Below are 25,511 nucleotides of genomic sequence, written 5' to 3'. Positions count from 1 at the left end.
CACACCGATAACACAACTGATACAACACACCGATAACACAACTGACTAATACACACCGATAACACAACTGATACAACACACCGATAACACAACTGACTGATAATACACACCGATAACACAACACACCGATAACACAACTGACTAATACACACCGATAACACAACAGACTGATAATACACACCGATAACACAACACACCGATAACACAACTGATACAACACACCGATAACACAACTGACTAATACACACCGATAACACAACTGATACAACACACCGATAACACAACTGACTAATACACACCGATAACACAACTGATACAACACACCGATAACACAACTGACTGATAATACACACCGATAACACAACACACCGATAACACAACTGACTAATACACACCGATAACACAACTGACTGATAATACACACCGATAACACAACAGACTGATAACACACATTGATAATCCGAGTCAGAGATTTCTCTCAAGCCCCGTCTTAAAACATACTTTTTTTTTTTTTTTTTTTTTTTTTTTTTTTTCCTAAATCGGAGTCATTCCTGATTTTACTTGAGTGTTTTTTTTGTCTTTTATACACAAAATTGTTTTTTTTAAACCTGATGGGGTTTATGACTTGTTTTATTTATTTTATTTTATTGCCTTTATGAAGCACTTTGTAACATTGACTTTGAAAAGTGCTCTATAAATAAAGATTACTATCATTATCATTATTAGTAGTAGTAGTATTATAATTAATTCAACTACTATCCAGCTCCAGGAAAGCTTTTACACCTGCTGTTCTAAACCCTGATAAAGGCTCATTGCAGCTAAAATGTGAGAGTCAGTTTTGCTCATTCTAACTGACAAGGTGAAAAATGATGTCACACAAAAGCTTGTGATTAACGATTTGTCTTTTTCCAGCTCACATATGGCTAACATGCCTTTTTATGTCACAGACACACACACATGCACTTCCTTGTGTGAGTGAGCATTGGTCTCATTTGGATGATGCCATACGGCCAGAAGGAGGAAGAAAACATTTCTCAAGCCCAACTGACAGAAACACGGCTGATTTAGTTTCTATTTCTGGAGGCGTTTCTAACCCCGGCTTAAAATCCCCCTGACGTTTGGATGGAAACACGACTGTAGAATGCAAATATAATGCAAAATGATCAGGGTCAGTTCAAATATTCATAATCACACAAGCATGCAGTAAGTGCGACAGGTCTGCTCAGACCCTGTTTGACCGTTTAAGACAAAAACACGAGCACAAATAGAGACACAAAGTAAAAGCGGACGGGGTCACTCACCTTGATCTTCTGCAGGAACAGAAGGAAACTGGAGAAGACGCTCTGCAGCAGCTCGAACCACTGAGGGAACGTCATCAGACGCATCTGGTCAGCTAGCCTGCAGGGCAACACACACACACACACACACACACACACACACACACACACACACACACACTTTAGATTGGGTAGCAGAGGATGCACGTGCAGGACACTCCAGTTTAACCAGGGCTTCATGTTATTGATGAGGTACTTCATAATCTCTGAGCCCCCCTGTACATCTGGTGTTAATCTGAGTCTTCATCACACGCCACATCCTCTGCTCGGGGTTTATGCATTAATGTGCTTACACAGTAAAACTGAACATTCCTTACATGTGTTTGCTGCTTCGAGACGTGTTTCTACTCACTTAGTGACGACTTCGGTGTCAATTTCTTCGATCTGCGACACGCTGTCCACCACACACTGCAAACAGCAACAGGACACTCGTTTGGACAGGTGCTTGAGTTTTAGGTTTAATCTTAGTCATTTCTTGAATTTTTTTTTTTTTTTTTTGTTTCAGTCAGATTTTAGTCATTTATTTTACAGCAGTCGTAGTCAAGTTTTAGTCAGAAACACCTGAAATAATTTGAGTGAATTTACTCAATGACAGGACACTATTGTTTTGGCCGTTTTCCTGCTTTGCATTAAGGTGTGGAGTTTTCTCTTTACTAACATTTCTCTTTACTAAGTGAGCATCATTTTAACACCGTATTAACTTCACACCTGAAACATTACAAAAGATAAACCGTGTCTCAAAAATGTCAACATTAAAGCCAATAAATAAACACAACAACATGTGATGTGACCGTTGGAGCTTCAGTGCATCACAGGCCAAACAAATTGAAACTTGAAAAAAGGGGTTAAAAAAAAAGTCAACATATCTGGCCTGCAACGTTCTGAAACCTGCAAGTTTCGACTACGCAAGAAAGTGTAATGTTTCCATAGCAACAACTATCTTTAAATCGGTGTTTTCTGTCAGCGGGACAGTTTGTCTCGCAGCTCCGTGCTGCCTTCACGGGAGCGGGACGTCAGAGTATCATGTGTAAAACTTCCCCAAACTCGGTGTTTTACTGCGTCAGAAAGACGCTCTCTACCTTGGTGTTGCTAAACAGCTTCTTCCTCTTGAAAATATTAATTTCCCCTGAGGTTACACCATACACACTGTGTTATCGCCACGGTTACAAATTTACACGATGGATATTGTGCAATCGGATGTGACAGCAGCTTCACAGACACACACACACACACTCTGTTTAACTACAAACTGATATTGACAAAGCTGCACCATAATAAATGCTACATAAAATATCCAATAGGCCTATCTATCAGCAAAGGGAGACAAATTTATGTCTATTTGCCTGTGTATTGGTCTACCTCCAACATTTTCCTTTTGTGGCGGTAATAAAAAATTTGTTTGTTTTTGTTTTCCCAGAGCAATTTGTCAGCGTCATCGTCAGGGAAAAAAAAGGTCGTCACAGCGCTATAAAAATATAAAATGATTACTACAGCTGCTACAGTCAGCACGAGTTCCTGTCTCGGCTGCAAAACCCCGTCGCACCTGAGTGACGATGCCTTTGGCCGCCACGATCATCTCATCGCTGTAAATGTCCAGAAAGTCCAGCTTCCTCTGCCGCAGCAGGCCGAACACCAGCGACTCCAGACGCTCCTGCACACACACACACGCAAATACTCGATTACTACATTCAATTCAGATTTGTGTTGTTTTAAAAAAGGTCAGAGGTCAAATCTGTGATCCTGACAGGAGGGTATGCTTTAACATGATGTGAATTAAAACATCAAACCAGCAGCTTCACTATGAAAGCAGAGTGGACAAAATTAATTAAAGATGATTATAAAAAATTATGTCAATAGCGAAAAATAGTGCTAATATCTGCAAACATCTGCTAAATCACCTGCTATGTGATAAAAAAAGATGGATTACATTCAAGGACACAGTAATAATTATAGTTCCAATAATAAAACTCATTTTCATGCTTTCTATTCATTTATTTATTCATATTCCTGAGCAGATCCTCTTTTGTGAGATTTTAATTAGCTTTAATTGTTAATTTAGACAACAGTAATACTGATTTACCACCCGGCCTACACTTATTTTTTTCTCATCATTACATTTATTATTTATGTTTAGGAAAGTGTAAATCACAACAATCATTCATCTTTCAGGACCAGACAGGTTCGATGAGTTTTATGTCCACATATTCCTGATTGATCCGGCTCTGGAAGCGATCAGTGATTGATTTCTGATTCAGTTTTCCTCTGTCAGACAGATATGATTTTTTTTTTACATGCAGCGAGGTGTGTGTGTCCCACCTTCTGTGTGATGGCGTTTGGTTTGTGAACCTGTGACGGGCACGGCAGCTGTTAAGACAGTTTCACATTTCAGACGTCTGTGACCTTCAGAGCAAGTTCCTTCATTTCATTTCTCACACAAATTCTGTTTTGTTGTTTCTGCTGCGGCTGAGAAACACCTCTCTGCCACTGTAAGCTTTTAAAGGCCGAGAGCTGATAGTTTGCTATGATCTTTTAAGGTTTTCCTGTGAAACATCAACAACGATTCAAAGTTTCCCTGAGTTTTCCTCTCATCGGGGTGTAAACCTCTGAAACAGCATTTAGAGCATCATGGGACACAGAAACTCTCCACTGAAACCAGACTGAAGAGATTCTGTTAGAGTCAGCAGCTCCTCAAAGAGTTCACTGCTTTTAAATAAAGAATTCATTTACAAAGCCATTATGGAAGAGTGACTTGAATAAATAAAATCTGCCAAAATAATTATACATCACATCAGGTTTTCTGTTTCTGTGGTGAGGAAGAGCCTCCATCATGTCGACACTGACTGACTGATATCTGATATTTTTTTATAAGTACTGGTCTAATCTCAGTGAGGAAACAGGTCAGTGGAGGATTATCCGAGTGTTTTTCGGTGCCGACCTTCTCCAGGACCTGCGGCTCGTCCTTCAGGCTGCGGCTCAGGTCGCTGCGGGCGTACATACTGAAGTCCTCCACCATCATCTTGTCGATCAGCTTCTCCAGCTCACACAGCTGAGAGCCCAGATGTCTGAGACACACAGAGAGGGAGAGAGATCTTTTACAACAACAATACATGTCACTTTTACTTGGGCTGCTACTTGGGTGACTTACACAAGGCATTTTATAAGGATGTGAAACAGAAAAAAATAACTATGGCCAGCAAATGTTTGGTATTTTTACTTAATCAATGACTGAAGCATTTAATCAAGCGCCAAAATGGTGATTGATTTTTTTTTTTCTGTTCTGCTGATCAACTGATCCTCATTTTAAATGGTGCTGAGATATACACAAAGCAAAACAACTTACATAAAGCCAGGGAAGAAGAGAAACAATATAAAAATATATATCTATGTATCTATACAAATATATACATAAACGTACAATCAAAACAGCACCTGGCAACATAAAATGAGAACAGGCGGACACTTCTTCACTTGTGGTGGGACGTCTAAAGTGACTACAAGAAGGCGGTGTACTAAATTTAACCATAATGAGTAATTTCTCTCTGTCCTAGATCACATCAGTGTGATCCAGGACAGAAAGACAAACCGCCTCAGTGCTCCTCTTTCTGCAAAACACTGGATCTGCTTCAACACAAGAAATCAAGTGTCTGTCTCAACGTCCTGACAAGATTACCAATATGACATTTGAATGACAATTTTTCATCAAGACAGATTCCGAGGTATTTATATTCACTGACTCTCAATAGTGTCGCCACACACAGTTGAGATAAAGAGTGTATCGCTATCAATATTTCTGGCTCAAGTAAAGAGCGTTCACTTTGTTTTTTTTGTTAATTTAATAACAGTGTAAGATCAGAGAGGGAAGCCGTCAGAAAAGCAAAAGATAACTGGAGGTTCACCATGGCCTGCGGTACAGAATCAGCTAAACACAATATAACAGTCATCGACATAAAGATGGCCATGGCATATTTAAGACAGATGGAAGATTGTTAAAATAAAGAGTGAACAGTAGTGGCCCCAATATAGATCCTTGAGGGACACCTTTCTTTAAAAACTATTTTATATGAAACATCATTCACCTTTTTGCCCTGAAATCTGAATCTTCTGAAGCCAACGAAAGGCAACAGAGTCAAAGCCAGTGGTTGAAAGCTTATACAACAGTAATGAATGATCAACAGTAATGAATGATCAACAGTAATGAATGATGCCAGACAGAATATTTTTTCTCATTAAGGTCATTAATCAACTAACTGATTAATCACTTCAGTACTAATGCTAATCAACTTAAAATGTACAACACAAGTCCTTCATATCACAACAATAAACGGGAGTGATGATGAAACAGCAATAAAACTACAGATTTAAAAAAACATAAAAAGGTGCAATGCATAAAAAATAAATGAATAAAATAGTGATCAAGATAATGTTTTGGGGAAAAGTGTCACTCTTGCTCACAATCTCTCAAACAAATCTTCTCATTCAGACACATCATATACTGATGACTTCTACACAATCATATACTGTCTTTTTTACACACACACACACACACACACACACACACACACACACACACACACACACCCTCACCTGAAGCTGTGGATGCCCTGCAGCTCCTGCTGCAGCACTTCCTTGGTGGTGGCGATCAGCTCCAGCGCTCCGACAAACTCGGAGGTGGACAGCAGCAGCTGGACGGTCGGCTGCGTCTGGTGAACCGCCGCCATCAGCTTCAGTTTGTTGTGCAGCTTCACGCAGTTGTTGCGGGTCAGGGCGGTGCGCAGGGCCCTCAGCGGCCCCTGGCACATGACCCGGTCCATGGCGGCGGTCCGGCCCCGCAGCACGGCCACGGCGCGCTGCGTCTCCTGCAGCCGGTCCTGCAGCTCGTGCTGCGACGACATGGCGTGGAAGAACGCCTCGGAGCGCAGGGAGATCTGCCGCGCGATGCTCACCTCCACCACGTCCAGGTAGTGACTCAGCTGCAGGACAGGAGGGACAGGAAGAGATCAGCTTCACAACACTGACCCTAACCCAGGTGCACCTGCACCTACCAGGTAAATAACTGCCTGTGTGCTGTCTGTTTTGTTTGTAATAAACAGAGGTGGAAGTGACTCAAGGTGTTAGTTCGTTTCCCGTTCTAAAAATCGTATGCGCCCTGAATGAACATCACGTGGTCGTGTCGTGTCTTGTTTTGTCATGTCATGACATGATCATGATGTGACGTGTTGCATCGCATCACGTCGTGTTGTGCATGGTCTCCACCTTCTCCTGCAGCAGGCGGGACGAGGCCACATCGCTGCTGCTCTTCCCCCCGGCGCTGTTGAAGTGCGACCAGGGCAGGACGGTGTTGAAGGTGGCCGGGTCGTCCAGGGCAAAGTCGGGCTTCATGAAGATCTGCCAGTCAGAGGGAAGCATGACGCAGGTTAGAATCAACACATTACAGCTGCAACAATTAGATGATTTAGAGAATTCGTCGACTAACAGACAATTAATCACTTAAGTGTTCCCCCCTGTTGACGCTTTTAAGGCTAAACAATATATAGTTATTTCTGTGTATATTGGAATATTATTGTCGGATTAATGTATATATTTTTACATAATGCACATTTTTATATTTTTCATTTTCCTTCTCTATTTCTTATCATTGCACTTATGCTTATAGGTAGTTTTCTCTCGAGCATTTGAGCCAGTGAAACTGACCCAGTTTCCTCTCTGGGATCAATAAAGTGTTTCTAAATCTGATCCTGATCTGGTTCTGAAACTTCACACCTAAATGTTTTCACAGGCCTTTGGGTGTCCTTAAGGTCTTAGTTTCCACTTTTTACTCTTTACTCTTTGCTTTTTATTTCCTATTTTGTTCCTTTATCCATTCAGCTATTTATTAGTTATTTTCAAATTTGTGTCTATGCTTGTGGCAATAATATTTTCTTTTATGGTACAGCACTTGGGTCAGCTCCGGATGTTATAAATGGGCTTTATACATAAATATGACTTGATAACCGCTGAATGGTTTTAATCATTTATCGAGCAGAAAAAACAAATATTGTGTGTTTCCAGTGTCACTAAGATTATTAAAATGCTAGGAATGTCTTTCAGCATTCATATCTATCAACTTAAGACTTTGGGCTTTTTGGCCGCTGGTCAGACAGAGGGAGGTATTTGAAGACAAAACTTGGAGCTCTGGGGGTTGGATAAACTTTCAAAATCATTTGTTGAGAATCATTGGCTGCAACGGACTCCAGTTTCACAGAGAAACGTGAACATGACGTAAAACTAGAGAAACTGCGTTACCTTTGGGACTTGTTCAAGCTCGGCTCTGGATTTCTCTGGAAGGGAAAGAAAAAGGCTCTGTGTTAGTCAGTGAAGCAGCCGACAACACCGAGACAAGCAGGAAATGTGATTAAATCTAAAACTGATTGAATAATCCTAACTCAGTTACAGAGCACATTTGACTTAGAGTGTCTGCAAGACTTTGAAAGACTTTGTCAGGCCAGTTAAAATGAAGTGGTGTGGACTGAAGCTGAAAATCAAAGTACACATCTGCACATCTGGGCTTTTTTTCCTCACTGGAAAACAGCACAAAATAAAAACTGCGTCAGTCTGAAAACCTCTACATCTCATCTGAAGTGAGAGGGGAAGGTCGTCCTCATTTAGCTGTTTAATCTGGTACTGAGAGAGACCGACGAAGACGACGCCTCTCCAAGGAAATATGAGGAGTCGAATCAATATGAAACAGATGTATGATGTATCTCAGGAGCAAAAACGGCAAATCACCTGGTTTAGCAGCACAAATGACAATTAAAGAATGATAAAATAAACCCAAATTTAAATATCAGCTGGAAAGAAAGTATTAAAAGAAATGACATAAGATAAAATGATGGCAAATGACGACAACTGTTTTTTTTTTGTTTGTTTTCATGTCATGATGTTTTTCTACTTTTACATTTATTTCATCTGCTCTTATTATTGTGCAGCGCTTTGTAATATCGGCTAAACAATTCAATTTTACTTTCCTTTACTTACACAACAACAGTATTAGAACCCAACAAGGAGAAAAAATGGATTGAAAAAAATAATAAAAAACAGGAAATCAGATAATTGTCAGCGTGGCACACAGCAGCAGGGTGTGTGTGTGTAAGTGTAAGTGTGTGTTTCAAGCCTCTGGCAGTTGATGTGTGTTTCCACCTCCGTACAGTCGGGACCGGAGACACACACACACACACACACACACACACACACACACACACACAGGTGTTTAATAATTCATACCGTGGTTGGTGGTGATGCTGGAAACTGCATCCACGTCATCTTTGTTGGGACAGATCGTCTTGCAGCGCTCATGGATCCTTTCTCTCTAAAAATAAAACACACACACACACACACACACACACACACACACACACACAAATGAAAAAGACATTAAAGGTGCCGTGTGTAGCACTTTCAACATCAACACCTTATTGCCAAATTAATGGCGAATACTTGGTATAAACACTGGAGATGACTGTCAGCCTCTGTCTCTCCCAGCAGCAGTACTTTTAGCGTTTCTCCACATTAAGACCACATTTCCCATCAGCCCCTTTGCTTCCACTCCTGTTTCCCCCTCCCTCAACATGTTGGGAGTGATTTTTCCCGATCAGCCTTTCACTCCTTGCATGATTGGCCAGAAACTGTGAACGCTTTAGCTCGGTTTGCTCTGGAAGCACAGCGCCCTCTTCCTGTTCTGTGCCGTTAAGCAACACAGCAGATTTCCTGACTGAAGACGGTCCAATTACATTCAAAACTTTTCACCGACCTAAAGCTAGGTATATATGCTGTGCAATCCGGGGCTGTCCCAGACACAAGATGACCAAAGTGACATCAAACATGGTGATAATCTCTGGTCGTGGCTCCAAAACGGCAGCCCTAAGTTGCACTATGTGAGAGGAGGTTCAAAGACGGCTGTTCTGACTGTCTGACATTTCGGATAACCACCTCAAAATGTGACCGCTGCTACGACCCACGTCTGCTAACCAACCATCCAATAGTAATGCAGCACAAAATGACACACTGATCAACACGACACTGACGCTAAACCCAATGACGGAGGTGAAACAAGCAAAACAAAAAAAACAGAAAATGACAGGAACAACACTCTGCTCCTCCTCCTCTTTGGATTTTTGTTCATATTAATAACATTTCATATTAATAATTAACATTAATAAATACTGATTATTGATAATAATAAATACTAATTTATTAATCACTACTGCAAGGCTCCACTCTTGCAGATCACCAGTGTTTAGCACTACAGCAGCACAGCTGGATGACGTACGCTGATGACGTTTTCTTGTATATTGATCATTGTCGGTGTGATCGTCATACAGTCATACATCAAACATGATATCGCAGCCACTGATGTAATTGAACTGCAGAGGAGGAACTAATCTGAGAAATCACCTGGGGTAGTTTATGGATGGAACCAAAAACTCTTCACTCTTTGAGTTCCCTGTTCCTGTCCTGAACAGTGAAGCAGGGACGGGCCCTCGTGCCCTGCAGAGCTGAGAGGCTGCAGGTTTCCATTCCCGCCAATCACTGCAGCAGCTGATTCACCGATCGACACACCTTCAGTCAGAGAGGAGGAGCTCATCAGTGAAATCAGCCGCTGAATGACAACCTGCAGACTCTGGGCCGTGCACAGCAGGACGAGCCACCCCTGCACTGAGGAGATGCTCCTGTACCAGAGACGTCACAGGTTTGATCTCTGCAGCAGACAGTGTGTTTCCTGTCACACACACACACTTAAACACTGAGACCTTCAGATAAAAGACCAAACTGCTTCCAGAGGTCACAGTTTAGTGCTTGTTGTCTGCCAAGTGAGAACAATAAACTGGTTCATGACAGGAATGAGGAAAAAGCAGAGAACATGTCGTATGTCTGCCAAGTGTTTATTGTTTTATTTCTGTGAAACATTTCATCACGCCTTCTTCAGTCATGTCAGATAAATAAACCACAGCATTAACCCCAGTGAGGCGCTACACGGCGCTCAGAACGGACATGCAAGCATGTTCACTGAGCACCACATGTACTATTAGTCAGAAAGGAAACGAACACAATGCTATGTTTAAAAAAGTAAAGGGCAATGAATCAGTGCCTTTTGTCTTCCAGGAAGACGGCAGGAAAGGTGTCAAACTGAAAAAAAAATTAAAATAACAGCATGTTGCATGTTACACCCAAACCTGAAACTGCAGCTGATATCAGTGTGTCTGCGGGTTTCACCAAGCCAAGGCAAAGACTTTTATTTTCTTTTTTTCTTTTTTTAAAGCTGCCTGGGACTGAATTTAACACCAATTAAAAAATATATGTATAAAGACACAAAAGACATAGCAAAAGCAGGACGTTTCTGCTTAAGCAAATCTAGCAAATGTTCAAAAACTGTAAATAAGATAGGCAGAATAAGAAAAAGGTCAACATGGTGATGACAGTGACAGGACATGAAGTCTGTGTTTAGTCAAGCAGATAAGATGCAGATTGTGCTGCTAACCTTCATCTACTGCAGATTAAATCAAGAGCGCACGTGCAGCACAGAGAGCTGCCACTGCATGGAGAAAGGTAAGCCATGTAACGCCTGTGGCTAAGACATTTAAGACACTAAACACATTTATTACACACAGTAAGATTTTTTAAAATCCCAGATCCAGTCAGGATCATGAACATCAGACGAACAAAACCGATCTACGCCTGCACTCGTCAGAGAAAAACAAGTCTGTGATATTGCTCATTTGCATAACTTGCAAGTAAGTCAAATATATTAAAAAAAGCAACTATCACCCTGTTGGCACTGGCAGTAATATGAGACAGCTGATGCAAAACAGCCGACCTGGATGCATTAAGTGCTGAGTGGGCAAAAAATACTATCAAAAAATAAAGATTTGAGAAGAAAGTTTGATTTTCACCATCATTTTCTGCACCTGAATGATAATATACACAGCGTTTAGAGAGAAAAAAAAAAAAAGATTTAAATTAGTTAAATAATAAAATAAAAATATAATAAACAAATATTCAGCACCATAATTAAAAATAATTTTAAGAATGAATTTATTTTATTAAAATATTAAATTGCAATATTTTATTTTATATAAAAAATAATAAATATAAATAATATACTTTTTTAATTTAAATAATAGATTACATTATCATAGTTTAATTTAGAATTACATTTACAGTTAATAATTAAATTAATAATAAAAATGTTGATAATATTGGCTCAAAAACTCCAGCATCCCTCGGGCTCTCTGCCCACAACAAGGCATTCTGGGTGCTTTCCGTGCGGACTCGTCAAAACGTCCCCTGTGAGCTCAGAGGCTCGCAGCGCCCCGAGCCCCGGCCCGACTGAGTCAAGCCTCCTGAATAATTGAGGCGTGTTACCTGAGCCATCTCCTGCAGGTAGGGGCTGAAGTGTTCCCGGGTGATGTTGGGGAGGTAGAAGGACGGCATGACGTCCGTCTCGGCGAAGTCCAGCCCCCACGTCTTGGTGAAGAAGTCCGACTCCCGCTTGGCAAGCCGCGGGTCGTTGAGCGCCGCCGGCAGGTTCACCTTCGAGCTGTACACCGTCCACCTGTCGTGCTCCGCCACCACGGACGGGCCCTCGCACAGGCCCCGCCCCTCACCTGCAAGGCCACATGGGACACAGAGTCAGTGTCACGATGAGGAGAGGGACGGCACTCAAAAACATCAACCAAGAATTTCCCTGTTCTACTGATCTCCAAACATCGTACGTCTGGTTTATCTGAGTCGAGCGCGTCGCTGATGACATTCTTCTCAAACAAAATGAACTATTTTTATCACATGAATCATTTGGTGATCATTTCTCTCAAAAACACCACGGCAGGAAACACCTGTCTGACCCATTTTTTGGTGGCTGAGATCGAACCATCTGGTTTACTGCAAAACAAGAACTCAGATGTTATCGTTCACTAAGTGAATGTGCGATACATGTGGAAAAGCAACAAGAATCGATAGGAAACTTCAACCCGTGCATTTGGCAGCACTTTGAGGGCTCTCTTCAACAAGTTAGTTATTCCCGTATGTCTGTGAATGCAGCATGACAGCTGAGAAGTCCCTGGTTCCAAAGGCAAACAGCATCAGTAACATCTGATTCCCAGCCAGTGGAAACAACACAGCTGTGCCTCCCTGCCCCGGCTCCTCTGAGACGAGCCCGCATGAACCTCCAGATGGAGCCATACGTGACGGGGAGTTCATCATCATCATCTTCATCGTCATCCTCAGCCTCGCCTGCAGCCAGACCGGGACTGCAGCACAGAATCATGACCAAACAAATATTTATTCTAGTTAAAAATAAACCCGTCTTCACTTCATCCTCTGACATGCTCGTCTTTCAGTGCCTACGGGCTGCTCCTCTTCAGTCAACAAATGAAAGCACCTGGTTGGCCAGAATCTAAGCGCTGTGGTTAGCAGGGAGACCAAAAGCTTCAGCCTTTAACAGACAAGAGTGTGACTGTAAGACGGACACTGCAGCAAAGGCAATAGCAAAGGAGCTGAATGAAGCACGAGGCTGTGTGTTCTTATGTTCATGCTCCACAGCTTAATTACTAGAGAAAGCATAAATTTATTAGGGGTAACTTGGTTTTTCTGACCAAGTTGGTCAGTCTGTTGCATTTTGCTGCGATAAAAAAAAAGGACTGAAGTGAAAGGAACAGAATGAAAACTTGATCTTAGTAGATAAAACGGATGTTGACAAGACACTGGACTTTCTATTACAATGAGTTGAGTTTATATGTAATGTTGACGCCTGTGTTACGTTTCAAGTCATAATGTCCCATACCTGCCTGGAAATGATTTAATTATTATTTAGCTGAATGTGGTGTGTGTGTGTGTGTGTACCTGTGGGCTCCTTGGGGCAGACGTCGGGCAGCGAGCGGACCGGCCGGCAGCGAGAGGAGGGATCGCGCTCCTTGTGGTAGATCCCATCTCTGCCTCCGCCGCTGGCTCGAGGCACTGGGGAGCCGTGACTGGACGCCATGGCATCGGGACTCGCCTCCCAGGAGGCTAGCTGCACGCACGCACACGCACACACACACACACACACACACACACACACACACACACACACACACACACAAACAAGAACAGCTGGTATCAGAATCAGGACAGGAAACTGAGGTTACACGAGGCCGATGTTTTTTGCTTCAAGTAAAACACATCACTGTCAGCTGAGTCTCAGAGCGTGGCCGTCCCTGCAAACTGAGACAGGCTGTAGATTTGTTCGGTTTGCTAAAATTAAATTCTCTGGTATCGCTCTCCCCCGCACAGGAAGCAACAAATCCAAACTGTCTCCAAGCAGCAGTGCGGCCCCGTCCAGAGAAAAGCGGACTGGACAAGCATTAGATCACTTTGCTCTGTCGTCTCTTTGGCGTTCTCACATGAAGCATCAGAGCGGCCGGGCGGCTGCACACTTCACGGTCGTCGCCGCACAGGAACTTGTGGGCTTTGACGACGCGATACTAGACACGTCTGGCACGGCAGCAGTGCCGACTGTTGGCAGCACGCGACGCTTCCCTCTTGCTTTTGACCAGCTTCCAAAAGATTTCCAACAAAGCTCCTTTCTTTGTTGCATCTGTGGCTTTACACTGGTCACCAGCAGGGAGAGAAACTCAACTCAAGTCTGGACAAAGACGGGTGGTCGGCTGATTAATCAGTGGACCACAGAGTGCAGATCTACTTAAGCAACAGAGGCAATGCAGACAATAATATTCAATTTAAATGAAGGTTCATTTAAGTTCAGCAAATTTGTGTCACATTTATCATTATTACTATTATTATTATTATTATTAGGGCCGTCCCAGATACAATTTTTTGGGCTTCGGAGCTTCAGAGGTAACTCACACCAAATGTTGGAAGCTTCCAGGAGAGCAGTCCACAGGTCCTATCAGGCTACAGCATTTTGTGCAGATGAACAACCTCTCATCGCTGCCATGATTCAAAACCTTTGCAAAATGTTTGTTTTACCTACTTCAGCTCTCTCTCCATTCACTGTCTGTCTCGCTAAGCTCAAACACTGCCAAAGCATTAAGAGCACAGCAGCACACGTGCACAGAAACGCTGCTCGAATGATGGCAGGCAGGGCGGCTGCGTTGTGGTCTGCGACCGTTTCCTGCTCACCGAGAAGTTGTCAGGTGTGGTGACGCATTCTGGTCTGCTGAGGAGACCATCTGAGAACATCTGAGGCTCCAGCGCTGAGCTGCCAGTCACTGCAATTTGTTCAATAACTTCATCAAACAGTTTTCAGACTCATGGCTTGCTGACATCTGAAACCAGCGACCTCCAAAGCCGCCTCATGCACCTTTCACTTCTGTTTCCACCGGCTACAGAAGGCACAAGTTGGTGGTGGAAACCGGTTTTCTCATTTACACGGCTACTGAGAGATCAGGGGCCAGATGCAGAAGACTTCTGAGTAGATTCATGGCTAAAACAATATGTATGGACAAAGCCAGAAACATGCATACATATTCTTTTCATAAGACTTACAAAGCTGTGCTTATGCATGGTTATGTTTTATAAAAATAAGAGTGTACGTGAGCCAGAAATGTATGAGGACACAAGCAGCTGTTTTCATATATCAATCCACCATCTTTAACAGCTGTTAATGAAACCAACAGGAAATAAAAAGTACCGTTTCATCGATTGTGTTGCACCTCCAGGTTACATGTGACCTGTGTGGCTCTTTATAGCGTCCATATAATTTAATTCATGGGCCTGCAAACCACCATCAGCAGTGATATATCATCTCATTGATTAGCTCATATCTTAGTCACATGATGTCGTAACTAAGGATGCAATAAAAAGAATATTAACAGCTAAATGCGTTCATCAACAGCACAATCAGAGCAGATGGTTATCAACCTAAAACAAATGTTTCATTAAAAGAATCTGTCTCTCACTTTACCCTTCATGTCCAGCTCATCACACCAGCCTCAGATCGCTCTGGACAGACCTGAGTGACACGGTCTGAGGAATGAAAGAGGCGAAGAGGCGTGCACGTTCTCGCTGCACTTTCTCCTCTTATAAATACAGTTTATGTGCGCAGAATGCCGTCTGCATGGTTTGTGGGTACCAGTGGCGTAGGCAGAATATTTTTTGGGGGTGGGCCTGAACAAATGTGGGTGGGCCTTTTTTTTTTTTTTTTTTTAAACCAGAACATATTTACTTAAATGAAAAATATATTATGTTTTCATTAAGCTTACAAAAACAAATACAGCACGTTCATATCGAATTAATCACTCAACCAACCACTCGATCATTATTCGATTGTTAATAAAAAAAATAAAAGAAAAACACATTAAGCCTGTCTGGCTACGCGCCTGGTGGGTACACATCATTTATGCCCGTACGCGGCAGCTAACCCGACTACTGAAGTGCACGTGAATACAGAGGCTTTCAGCACTTAACCAGATTGACCAGTTTCAGCGACTGAAACTCCAAACAATGGGCTTTCTGCCAAACTCGCTCCTGTTCCAGAGAAACTGACCAAGAGGAGCCAAGAGGAGCCGAACCGATCAGCACGATCAATCAGCCGTAGACAAACTCCATCACTGCATCATCATCAACTACACCGCTTTTTAGTGACTCAGTGATACGATATTATCACGATGCAACAGCACTGCGACTTTAAACATTTTGCGATATGCTGACTATTGCTATAACATGTACTGGAATTTATAATCTTTTTACGTCCCTAAATAAAAACTTTTTAGATAATCCTGTTTTATCTAAAAAGATTAAGTTTTCATTCCGTTCATCTCATGTCAGTCATTTTTACTGCAGCAAACTGACCAGTTCTGGCATTAAAACCTGTAGATTCTTGGCAAAACAATATTGATACCTAACATCTGTTGACCAATACAATATTGACACACAAAATATCGCAATACTACGCTGTGTCGATTAATTTACTGCACCGATGCACTGATTATACAATCTTCCAATTCAACTCCATTGATCTCCTAAAAGAAATAAACAGAATGAAGGCCTCTGACTTTGGCCAGAATTTATATTAATGTTTTTTTGAGGGTATATTTCCTGTTGCTTGAGTTTTTTTTTTTTGGCCTGTCTAGTCATGGTAGCTATCACAGCTCACACTAACCACTCAGTTCTTCTTCTTCTCTTTATTCCTAGCAAATCGGAAACGTAAAGCGCATCACTTCGTCTGCAGCAGCAAAACTAACGCTGGATTTATTCACATGAAAAGGCTGCAGATGGTTCACATGACGGCGGCTCAGAGCAGCTTCTTCTTCTCCTTCATGCTGAGAAACAGAAGTGAAAGCGTCGCTGAGAGGACACGCTGCTCTGTGTGCAGGACGCCGCTGACGTCTGCTGACTGGGATCTGCGCTCCTCGCTCTGGTGACTCCACACTTTAGTCTCTTCAGCTTCTCCACGGCCTGAGCAGCCACAAAAAAAAAAAAAAAAAAAAAAACACCTCCCAAAATCACAGGATCAGCTCATGCAACTTCCACATCGCAAAAAACAGAATTATTTTTTTTTCCAGCTGTTTCACAGAGAAGCTTCTTTAACAAAACGGTGCTGTGCAGAATCAGCAGGGACCCTCCATACGATTCATGATACTAGGATAAAAATTTGGTATGTTCTGCGATGGGGTACGTATTGCAATTCGATTTTAGCAATATTACAGGATTTGGGATTATTCATATTTTTTAAATAATTAACTGAACTATGGAAAACAGCTGAATCATACCTCCAAGTCAAGTTTCATGACATGTGACAAGAACTGATTTTCTGTGGCTCTGTTTGTCGTCAAAGCCAAAGACATTTGATTTAATGTGTGGAGGTCTAGCGAGAACTCATTTCCATCTTTATTTTTATTTGATTTCACTAACAGGCCTGATTCCAACGATGTTACAGAAGTTAGGGCTGGGCGATAGGGACAAAATCAAATATCATGATATTTCTGACCCATCATTGTCAATGTCGTGGTGACGGGTACGACTAGTGGTGCTCTCACAAAATATTTACACCATGAGATTTTTGATAAATTGCCGTCAGTAATGCCTACATAATAACTAAGTGGGTAAAGGCAAATAACAGCTGGAGCAGTCTGGTAAGCTGAGAAAACATCACTTTACTGTGATGCAGCTTTAAAAACCAGGGAAACACAACATTTATGTCAAATCACAATATAATGATAATATCCCAGATGACATCGAGTCTCATATCATGACAAAGATATAATATCGACATACTGCCTGGCCCTAATGGAGGTAAACACTGGTTTGAATAAGTCACACCAGAGGAAATACAGCTTGTTTATCAGTCAGTGTTTGGCTGGAGACTGAAGTCTGAATGAAGTGCTGTGAACGAGTTGGTTGTGAACGCACCTTCAGCAGCTGTGTGACAGGGACATTTACCCAGCTGATGCCAGATCAGCGGATATGAACACATCTTATTAAACAGGATTCCTGTATTAAATCCAAATAATGGACAAATGGCAGGGCTAAAACAGGGTAACAACTTTGAGAGGGGAAAAATTACTTAAGTATGAAGATTCTCCACTGGTTCTCCACAGTAAAGATACTGATATTTGTGTGAAACTAGACGACCTAAGGAATCAGTACCAAGAATATGACCTCTGACCTCCAGTTTGGGCCCCAGAGCCTGCAGTCCACTTGTGTTCTTGTGGCCTGTTGTAAAATGGTGTGTGTGTGCAGACTGGGGCCTAAACAGTCTTGGAGCTGCATCAGTTGGCTTTGACTGGAAAGCTGAGACTCTTGTGGATTCAATGAGCCACATTTGATTCCTGTGTGATGATGTTGGCCCCCATAGCAGCCATTTCACTGCAGGCAGAGACTTTTTTTCAAACTGGACGTCGCTGGAGAAAATGACCTCTAGTGACCTCTGGGAGAATCACAGCCTCATCAGACTTTACACACACAAACTAGAGGAGGATTAAAAAAACAACAGTAATTGAAATATCAGATTCCGATAGTTGTAGGATGACAATATGAATCGGGAGATGAACATATCATCCCAGCCCTTGTAACAGCATGGTGAAGCCTAATACGCTGCATTTTGTACCGGAAGACAACAAAACACAGAGCCGCACGCTGAAACACATCAGCTTGATGCTTCCTGACTTCAGACTGAATTCAGATCTGCTCCTCCTCGTCTCCTCTGTTTGTCCTCCTCCAAGCAGCTGAGCAAATACCAGAGATCAAAACTCAACCCGGGGAACCGGTTGGCCAGGCATCACCACGTCGCCGCTCTCACACGCGTTCTGGTGGCGCGGCTGTTTTCTGGTTGAACAAGAACGCGGTGACGTGTCAGGTTTTGGGCACAAAGGGAAGCCGGGAGGTTTCTGCCTCGTGGAGACAGACGGAGGGAAGTCAGACCGAGTCGAGGCTGCAGACGCGTGGAGAGGAAATGCATCTAATCCTCTCATCAGCCTGATGGGATTACAGGCGAGGGTCTTCTTCTCATTTACACGGCACACTGCCGCAGCCGCTCAGATTATAATTGGCTTAGCGCTGCCTGCAGACCAGCACCGCTCCACACGCTGCACCACACTCACATAATCTCAGTTTGTTTTGTGCTGTGATGCTGATAGTTTTTATTCTTATTTTGTTTTTAACTTTTGTTTTCAGTTCAGTTTAGTTGTTCAGTTCCCAGATGAGTTTGCTGGTTTCAGTTCAGTTTTTATTATTTCAAAATATGTAGTTTGATCATTTTGTTTTCACTTTGTGAAGGAAGTGACTCCCAGTCATGTCGCCGTCCCAGACTCAATAAACATCAGCACCAACGCAAACTCATGCTGCTTGTAACCACACATCTGACCAAACAGACCAACAGCAACACTAAACACACTTTCTGCATATTTTTATTTATTTTAGTTAGTTTTGTAAGCACATAATATTGTTTCTGTTAGGTTTTTCTAAAGTCTAGTTTTGATTTTTTTTTTATTTTAGATGACTAAAATGTCTTCACACCTAATTTTAGTTTGTAGTTTAGTTTTATTTTAACTACATTTACCTTGATATTGACAGCTGATACCCATGTGAGCAACTTTTGCAACACATGTTGGTTTCAAATGCTGTGCAAATCTTAGGCTTGCTGCCTTTAAATATGAAGGCAAGTCCTGTTTTCTGTGACATGCAGCTGGAATTGATTCTATTAAAAATTACCATGCAGTTTTTATTTTGCTGCTTGGTTTCTATCTTTACACTTGTGATAAATGTTATAAGCTAAAAGTCAATTTCACTGACAGTGCTTTCTACAGCGCTGTGTTTACTCCAAAAAAAAAAAAATCACACAATGCGTGTCGAATCACAGTGACTAACTGCAGAATCAATGGATTCATGAATGTGTATCATATCAGGAGATTACCCGCAGATTCCCATCCCTCAAGTCGACATTTCCAGTCGAGTTCAGACCAAATTAAGTTCTGACGCCTCAAAAATGAAATGTCACAGGTTCGAGCTCCACAGCCCGCTCACCTGCCAGAGCATCAGCACAACAACAGATAACAGCAGCTGTAAAATCAGCAGTGGGTATATGTGTGTGTGTGTGTGTGTGTGTGTGTGTGTGTGTGTGTGTGTGTGGGCATGTGGACACGCTGAACCTCTGCAGGGAAAAGTACAAAACACTTATCAAATACCAGCTGGATTACAGGAGATAAAATATGAACTGTACGTGGTGCTGCCACTTTCAGTCCGGCTGGGATAATTACCGGGTGTCGAGAGTTCACAAAACACCAACCTCCTAATTATACACACAAATACATACATACACACACACACACACACACACACACACACACACACGAGATATAATGCCAAAGACTGAAGAGCTCTAATTCAGCTGCTACTACTAAAACCATCATAACTACCACAGCGGCTGCCGCTGCCCAAACTGCACCAACAGCTGGGCTGATGCTCACCGAGATTCATGTTCAAAATCCAGCTGCTCCCCCCGCCTCGTCCAGTCACCGCTGCATTAACGGCCCCAGGCTCACGGAAATTATCAGCTTTAACCGCAGAAACCTGACTGACATCCACTTTGGCTCTCTCAACAACACTGAAAATATTTTTGAAATATTCAAAAATACTTCCAACATTTTTTAAACTTGTATTTTCTGATATATTTATGTCATTTTAATATACATTTTTTTCCTTTTAACCAAAAATGTATCCACATTTTTTTTTAGTGTTTTTTCAACATTTTAAAGAGTCTGAAGTTCCCAGCAAAAAAAAAACTGCACCATCATAAGCCAAAGCCACGTTTTTTTGTTTGTTTGTTTGGTTTTTTTTTTTCTTTTCTTTTCTTTTTTTAAGGAATACAGGGAATTTTAGTTTACTTCTCTCGGTATAGTTGAACATATTTTTGGATGCAGACATATTCGAAAACATGACTATACTTATGATACTATAATACTTGCTATTTTCTACTACATTTACTAATTAAAAAATATTTTTATTTGACTTTTTTTTTTTTTTTTTTAAGCAATAGATCTTTCCCCCAAAACTTTTTAAACAAGAGTCTGCAGTTTATCGCCAAAAAAAAAAAAAAAAAAAAAAAAACGAACAAACCACTGCATCTTCATAAGCCAAAGCAGTTGATGTGACATGTTCAGCTAAATGAGGGAGGACTGACAGACTGTCATGTCCAAAGTGCCACAGACACAGTAACAATCATGATTAAATTCTGTAAAACAATATACTGCACACACAACACTCACTGCAGAATATTTACAAAAAATAAATCAAATTAATTTTGTGAAAAAAAAACATGAAAATAAAATAAATAAGGGGAAAATAAAACCAGCCCCAGACTCTGCACTGCTGTCAGCTGACCCGGGGTCACTGTCAGCAGCTGAGATCTGCTGGGGACCGATATGATCTGTTAGCTGAGGAGGTAAACCCTCACAAGACAAACAAACAAACAAACAAACAAACAAACAAACAGGGAGCATGTCAAAGTGTCAATCCAGCGCCTCGCAGCCTGACAGCGGGACCTGTGACAGCGGCTAGCGGGCTAGCAGGTTAGCCTAGCCTACAGGAGCTGCGCCGCAGGTTAGCGCCCCAGTTCGGGGTTAGACCGAGCTGACAGCCCGGTGAGCTTCCACCCGGAGCTCCAGAAACACTACAGCGATTTCACTTTCGACGACGAGGCTGTCAACACTCACACGACGCTGGAGACCCACGGCCTGAGCTAATGCTAATGCTAATGCTAATGCTAATGTTGTCAGGCAGTCCAGCGGGTTACACGTAGACTGGCCGTGCAGGCAGGCTAATGCTAGCTAGCCGCCAGCTAGCCGTCTGGCTGCGGGAAAGGCGAGCCGGAGCCCGGGAGCGGACAGAGGCTGCGGCGGCGCTCGGCCACGGCACTCACCTGTCGTCTGAAGCCCAGCGGCGGCTGATTCTCCGCTTCACCATCACAGAAAGTCCGGAGGAACCAGCAGAAACACAGCAGCACATCCACCGGCACCGCGGACCATCATGCATTGCAGGAGGGAGCGAGTTTCTTCTTGTGCTGTGAGTGTGTGCAGCCGCTGCAGCCCGCTGCTGCCCCCTGCTGGCGCTCACCGTGCTGCAGGACCCGGTGGAATTTTCTCGATTTCTGCACAAATATCACCTAAAACATAATCAGATTTTCACACAAGTGCTAAATTTACATAAAAGGAACCGAATTAAACAAATTACCCCAAACCATTAAACTTTTGCATTTATTTATTGAGGAAAAGTATCCAATTGTATTCATTTGTGTGAGGCAGAAGTATGTGAACCTCTGTGCTGTTAACTTTTCCAAAAGCTCATGGAGTTATCTGCTCCAGTGAAGGTGATGAGACTGGAAGTGTGTGTTAGAGGTGTGTGTCCAGGTGTGTTCTTGTGAAGACAGTTTGGTTGGTGTGAACCTGCCTCAACCAAGCTGCACAGCTGGGGGGAGGTTTTGGTGTATGTGTGTGTGTGTGTGTGTGTGGCGTGTTTTTTCCTCCAAACTCAGTGCATTTTTACTAAAAGGTTTAACTTGTGTCTCATCTGTCCACAGCACATTGTTCCAGACGTCTTGTGAACTTCCAGGCGGGTTTTGCAAAATGTGCTGCAGCGTTTTTTGCAGTTTTGGACAGCAGTTATTTCCTTCATGATGTCATACTTTTTTTTCTTTTACATATGCTCAATTTCTTATTTCTTTATGTAGGATTAATGCACACATTGAGACTTAAAGCACATAATGCACACACTTTTGACACAATTTATACATAATGCACATACCTTTCAAAAATGGTAAGGCTCATATTTTTATATTTCTCTTTATTTTCTTATAATTTACTTCTTCTCTTGAGAATCTGAGCAGCTGCTGACCCAGTTTCCCCTAGGGGATCAGTGAAGTATTTCTGATTCTGATTCTGATTTCTCTGTACAGCACCACTGTACATTTGAAGTGATTTGGCATCAGAAACTGTTATCAAAAGATAATCTGCTGTGTGTGAGGTATTCATACTGTCCTACAATAATTTTGTGAAGAACAGAACTGAAAAAACACTGATTTTTTTTTTTTTTCTGCTGATGGGTGTATCTAAGTTTTAGTCTGTTATGGTATAATAACGGTGCACTGTATACTAAACTCTTATTATTGTGAATAAAAAGGGAACACTGATATAAATAAATACAGTTAGATCGAAAATGAAATGTATATTTATTCAAATTTCCGAAGGAGCTGAATGATGTGGGTGAACAGTCACAGTCACTCGTCACCGCAGATGCTGCTTCATGTTTTCTCAAAAAAATAAATAAATAAATAAGTAAAACAGCAGAAAGGATTTTTTTTTTTTAATCACATCATAAGGCAGGTCTGGAACCAAAAATAGTAATAACTCATTTTCAACCACAAATTAAGTTACCATCTTTTGCTTTGCAGGACAGCACAGATGATATTATTGATCATTGATTAACAGATTAAAAATCATGGGTCATCATTTTTAAATAATTACTCATATTATTCAGATTTCAGATTTCTCATTATTTCTAGAGCCTCACAGTAAATTATAGTGAAATTAAATGTTCCTCATTTTGCTAAGGAACCCCTTCAAGGACCCCCAAGGGTCCCCGGACCTCACTTTGAGAACCACTTGACTAATATAATAATCATATGTTTCATAATAGTTCTACTGTATATACTGATGTTTGTTTTACATGTCACATTTACATATTGTATATAGAACACACTAGATTGTATTTATATGCAGCGAATATCTTCCAAATATCTGCTGCTGAAACAATCAAACACCAGAACTGTTTACTCTCTGGAGGCATTTTATTTGACTATATTCACGTTGTTGTTTTGTTTGTTTGTTTGTTTTGTTTGTTTGTTTGTTTGTTTTGTTGGTCCGTACAAATGTGTGTTAGGCTGAGTATTTTTTTTGTGATTATTTTGTCCTTTTTGTTCATTTTAACTAACTGCCTTAGTGTGAATGTAACATCTATGTGCCTATATTCTACTTGTCAAAGCAGAATATATATATTTTTTGTTTGTTTTATTATTTTATTCATTCTACCTGTTATTTGTATGTGGTTCTTATTCCTTGTATTAATTATTTTATTGTAAAGCATTTTTTGAAAGGTGCTCTACAAATAAATTATTATCATTATTTTTATTACTGATTGTAGTAGTAATAGTAGCAGTATTGAGTGAATCCAGTTACTCTTGCCTGAGGCTTGTTTCCTGACAGGGATCAGTAAAGTCTCCTGTGTGAAAGGTGTGTGAGCAGCCAGCAGATCCAGAAACAGCCACTCAGGTGCCGGCGGTGTGTACAAACTCAGTTTTTATTGTTGTGGTTCATATAAAAACCTGCAGAGTGACGGCAGGGCATCCGGCTGCAACAGGAGCACAAGCAGATCAAGACAAACCGGAGACGCTGATAATTAATGCGAGCACCTTCGACTTCAACCTGGATAAAGCAAATCACACTGAGCCTGGGGGAACGACAGAGGAACCAACGCCGCTGGTGTGTGAGCGCCTCGGCTGGGTTTTGCTCGCCAGTTGACATTTTGAAATCCCTTTGGTGACGAGATCAAAACCTGAGCCGAGGCTGCGTCCAGGCCGACCTGCAGGACAGAGCGGGCTGGGAGTCAGCGCCTCGCCGAGGGAATAGGTCACCCCCAAAATCAATATTCACTCTTTACCTGCACAGCCTCAATGAACACACACAGCTCGCCTATGCAGCTCCACCTCAGCCCCCTGACAAGCTGCTCAAATGAGATAAGAGCCAAATTTTTACAACTTTAAAAAGGAGAGAGCATGAAATGACCAGCATCGACAGCTTGTGCAGAAGCATCCAAGTGTTTTGTACCCGAAAGTTGAGTAAAACACAGTAAAACCTGTCACTTTCTCCTGTGTTTTCCACTTAAGACGACTCTGTCACCGCAGCATGTTCACACCACAGCAGTCAGCGAGGAACATGTAAGCGAGCACATTTAAAGAAAGGACATTAAATACAAAGTTAACAGTGAAAAACAAATTAAATTAAAGCAAATTAAACGGTTAGTGGGCCGAGAAGAAGGTAAGAAGTGAACAAAGATGTGTCTTTGGTCTGGATTTAAAACCAGAGATGGAGGGACGTCTCATGTCAAGCGGGATTTGCTTTCTGGTTAGTATTTCACTTTTTATCTTGATTTTATTCAGTCCTTTTATCTCGCTGTTGCTCTTTATTTATTCATTGATTTTATTTTATTGTAAACTTGTTTCTACTTGACTATCTGCTGTTGGGATCTTTGTTGTTGGCACTTTAGCACTATCGCACTCTATTGTGGACTTTTAAGGTGCTATGATTCTGGATGTGCCGCACCACAATTGGTGCTGCTCCCTGGGAAATGTGCAATATTGTGCATCACTGTGACTGTGACCATTTGACCTTCCTTTTTCGCTATTATTTTTGTGTCTGTTCAACCCCTGTCAGTCTGTTTAAATTGTTATGTGTTTGGCAGCTCATGTAGCATTATTGTCTAAAACAAATCTTAAAGTGGACCCTGAAACAGACGGGAGGCCAGAGAGGAGCGGCTGCAGGACCGGGCTGGTGTGCTGGTGCTGTTGGGTACCGGTCGACGTCCTGCAGCTGCTCTCTGGACCGTATGCAGGCCAGATGATGAAGACTGGGGACGGACAAAGTGAAGGGAACT

General features: G+C 41.9%; 1 protein-coding gene across 2 annotated transcripts in view; it reads right to left on the bottom strand.

The window, feature by feature from the left end:
- vps54 (VPS54 subunit of GARP complex) overlaps positions 1 to 21,859 on the bottom strand; it is a 34,454-nt gene extending 12,595 nt beyond the window's left edge. For both annotated transcript variants that reach the window (XM_030054487.1, XM_030054494.1), the window contains exons 1-11: positions 21,727 to 21,859; positions 13,212 to 13,380; positions 11,736 to 11,977; positions 8,598 to 8,682; positions 7,620 to 7,654; positions 6,591 to 6,722; positions 5,922 to 6,307; positions 4,273 to 4,399; positions 2,881 to 2,988; positions 1,690 to 1,745; positions 1,302 to 1,398 (exon numbers count right to left, since the gene is read on the bottom strand). In XM_030054487.1, the coding sequence (XP_029910347.1) occupies positions 1,302 to 1,398; positions 1,690 to 1,745; positions 2,881 to 2,988; positions 4,273 to 4,399; positions 5,922 to 6,307; positions 6,591 to 6,722; positions 7,620 to 7,654; positions 8,598 to 8,682; positions 11,736 to 11,977; positions 13,212 to 13,350 (1,407 nt within the window). In that variant the 5' untranslated portion in view covers positions 13,351 to 13,380; positions 21,727 to 21,859. The remainder of the gene's footprint in view (positions 1 to 1,301; positions 1,399 to 1,689; positions 1,746 to 2,880; positions 2,989 to 4,272; positions 4,400 to 5,921; positions 6,308 to 6,590; positions 6,723 to 7,619; positions 7,655 to 8,597; positions 8,683 to 11,735; positions 11,978 to 13,211; positions 13,381 to 21,726) is intronic.
- Between the last annotated feature and the right edge of the window lie 3,652 nt (positions 21,860 to 25,511).

The sequence above is a fragment of the Myripristis murdjan genome, chromosome 1 (genome assembly GCF_902150065.1).
Source record: "Myripristis murdjan chromosome 1, fMyrMur1.1, whole genome shotgun sequence".
Classification (NCBI taxonomy): Eukaryota; Metazoa; Chordata; class Actinopteri; order Holocentriformes; family Holocentridae; genus Myripristis; species Myripristis murdjan.
The sequence above is the reverse complement of the archived record's forward strand: the minus strand, read 5'-3'. Positions and strand labels throughout refer to the sequence as shown.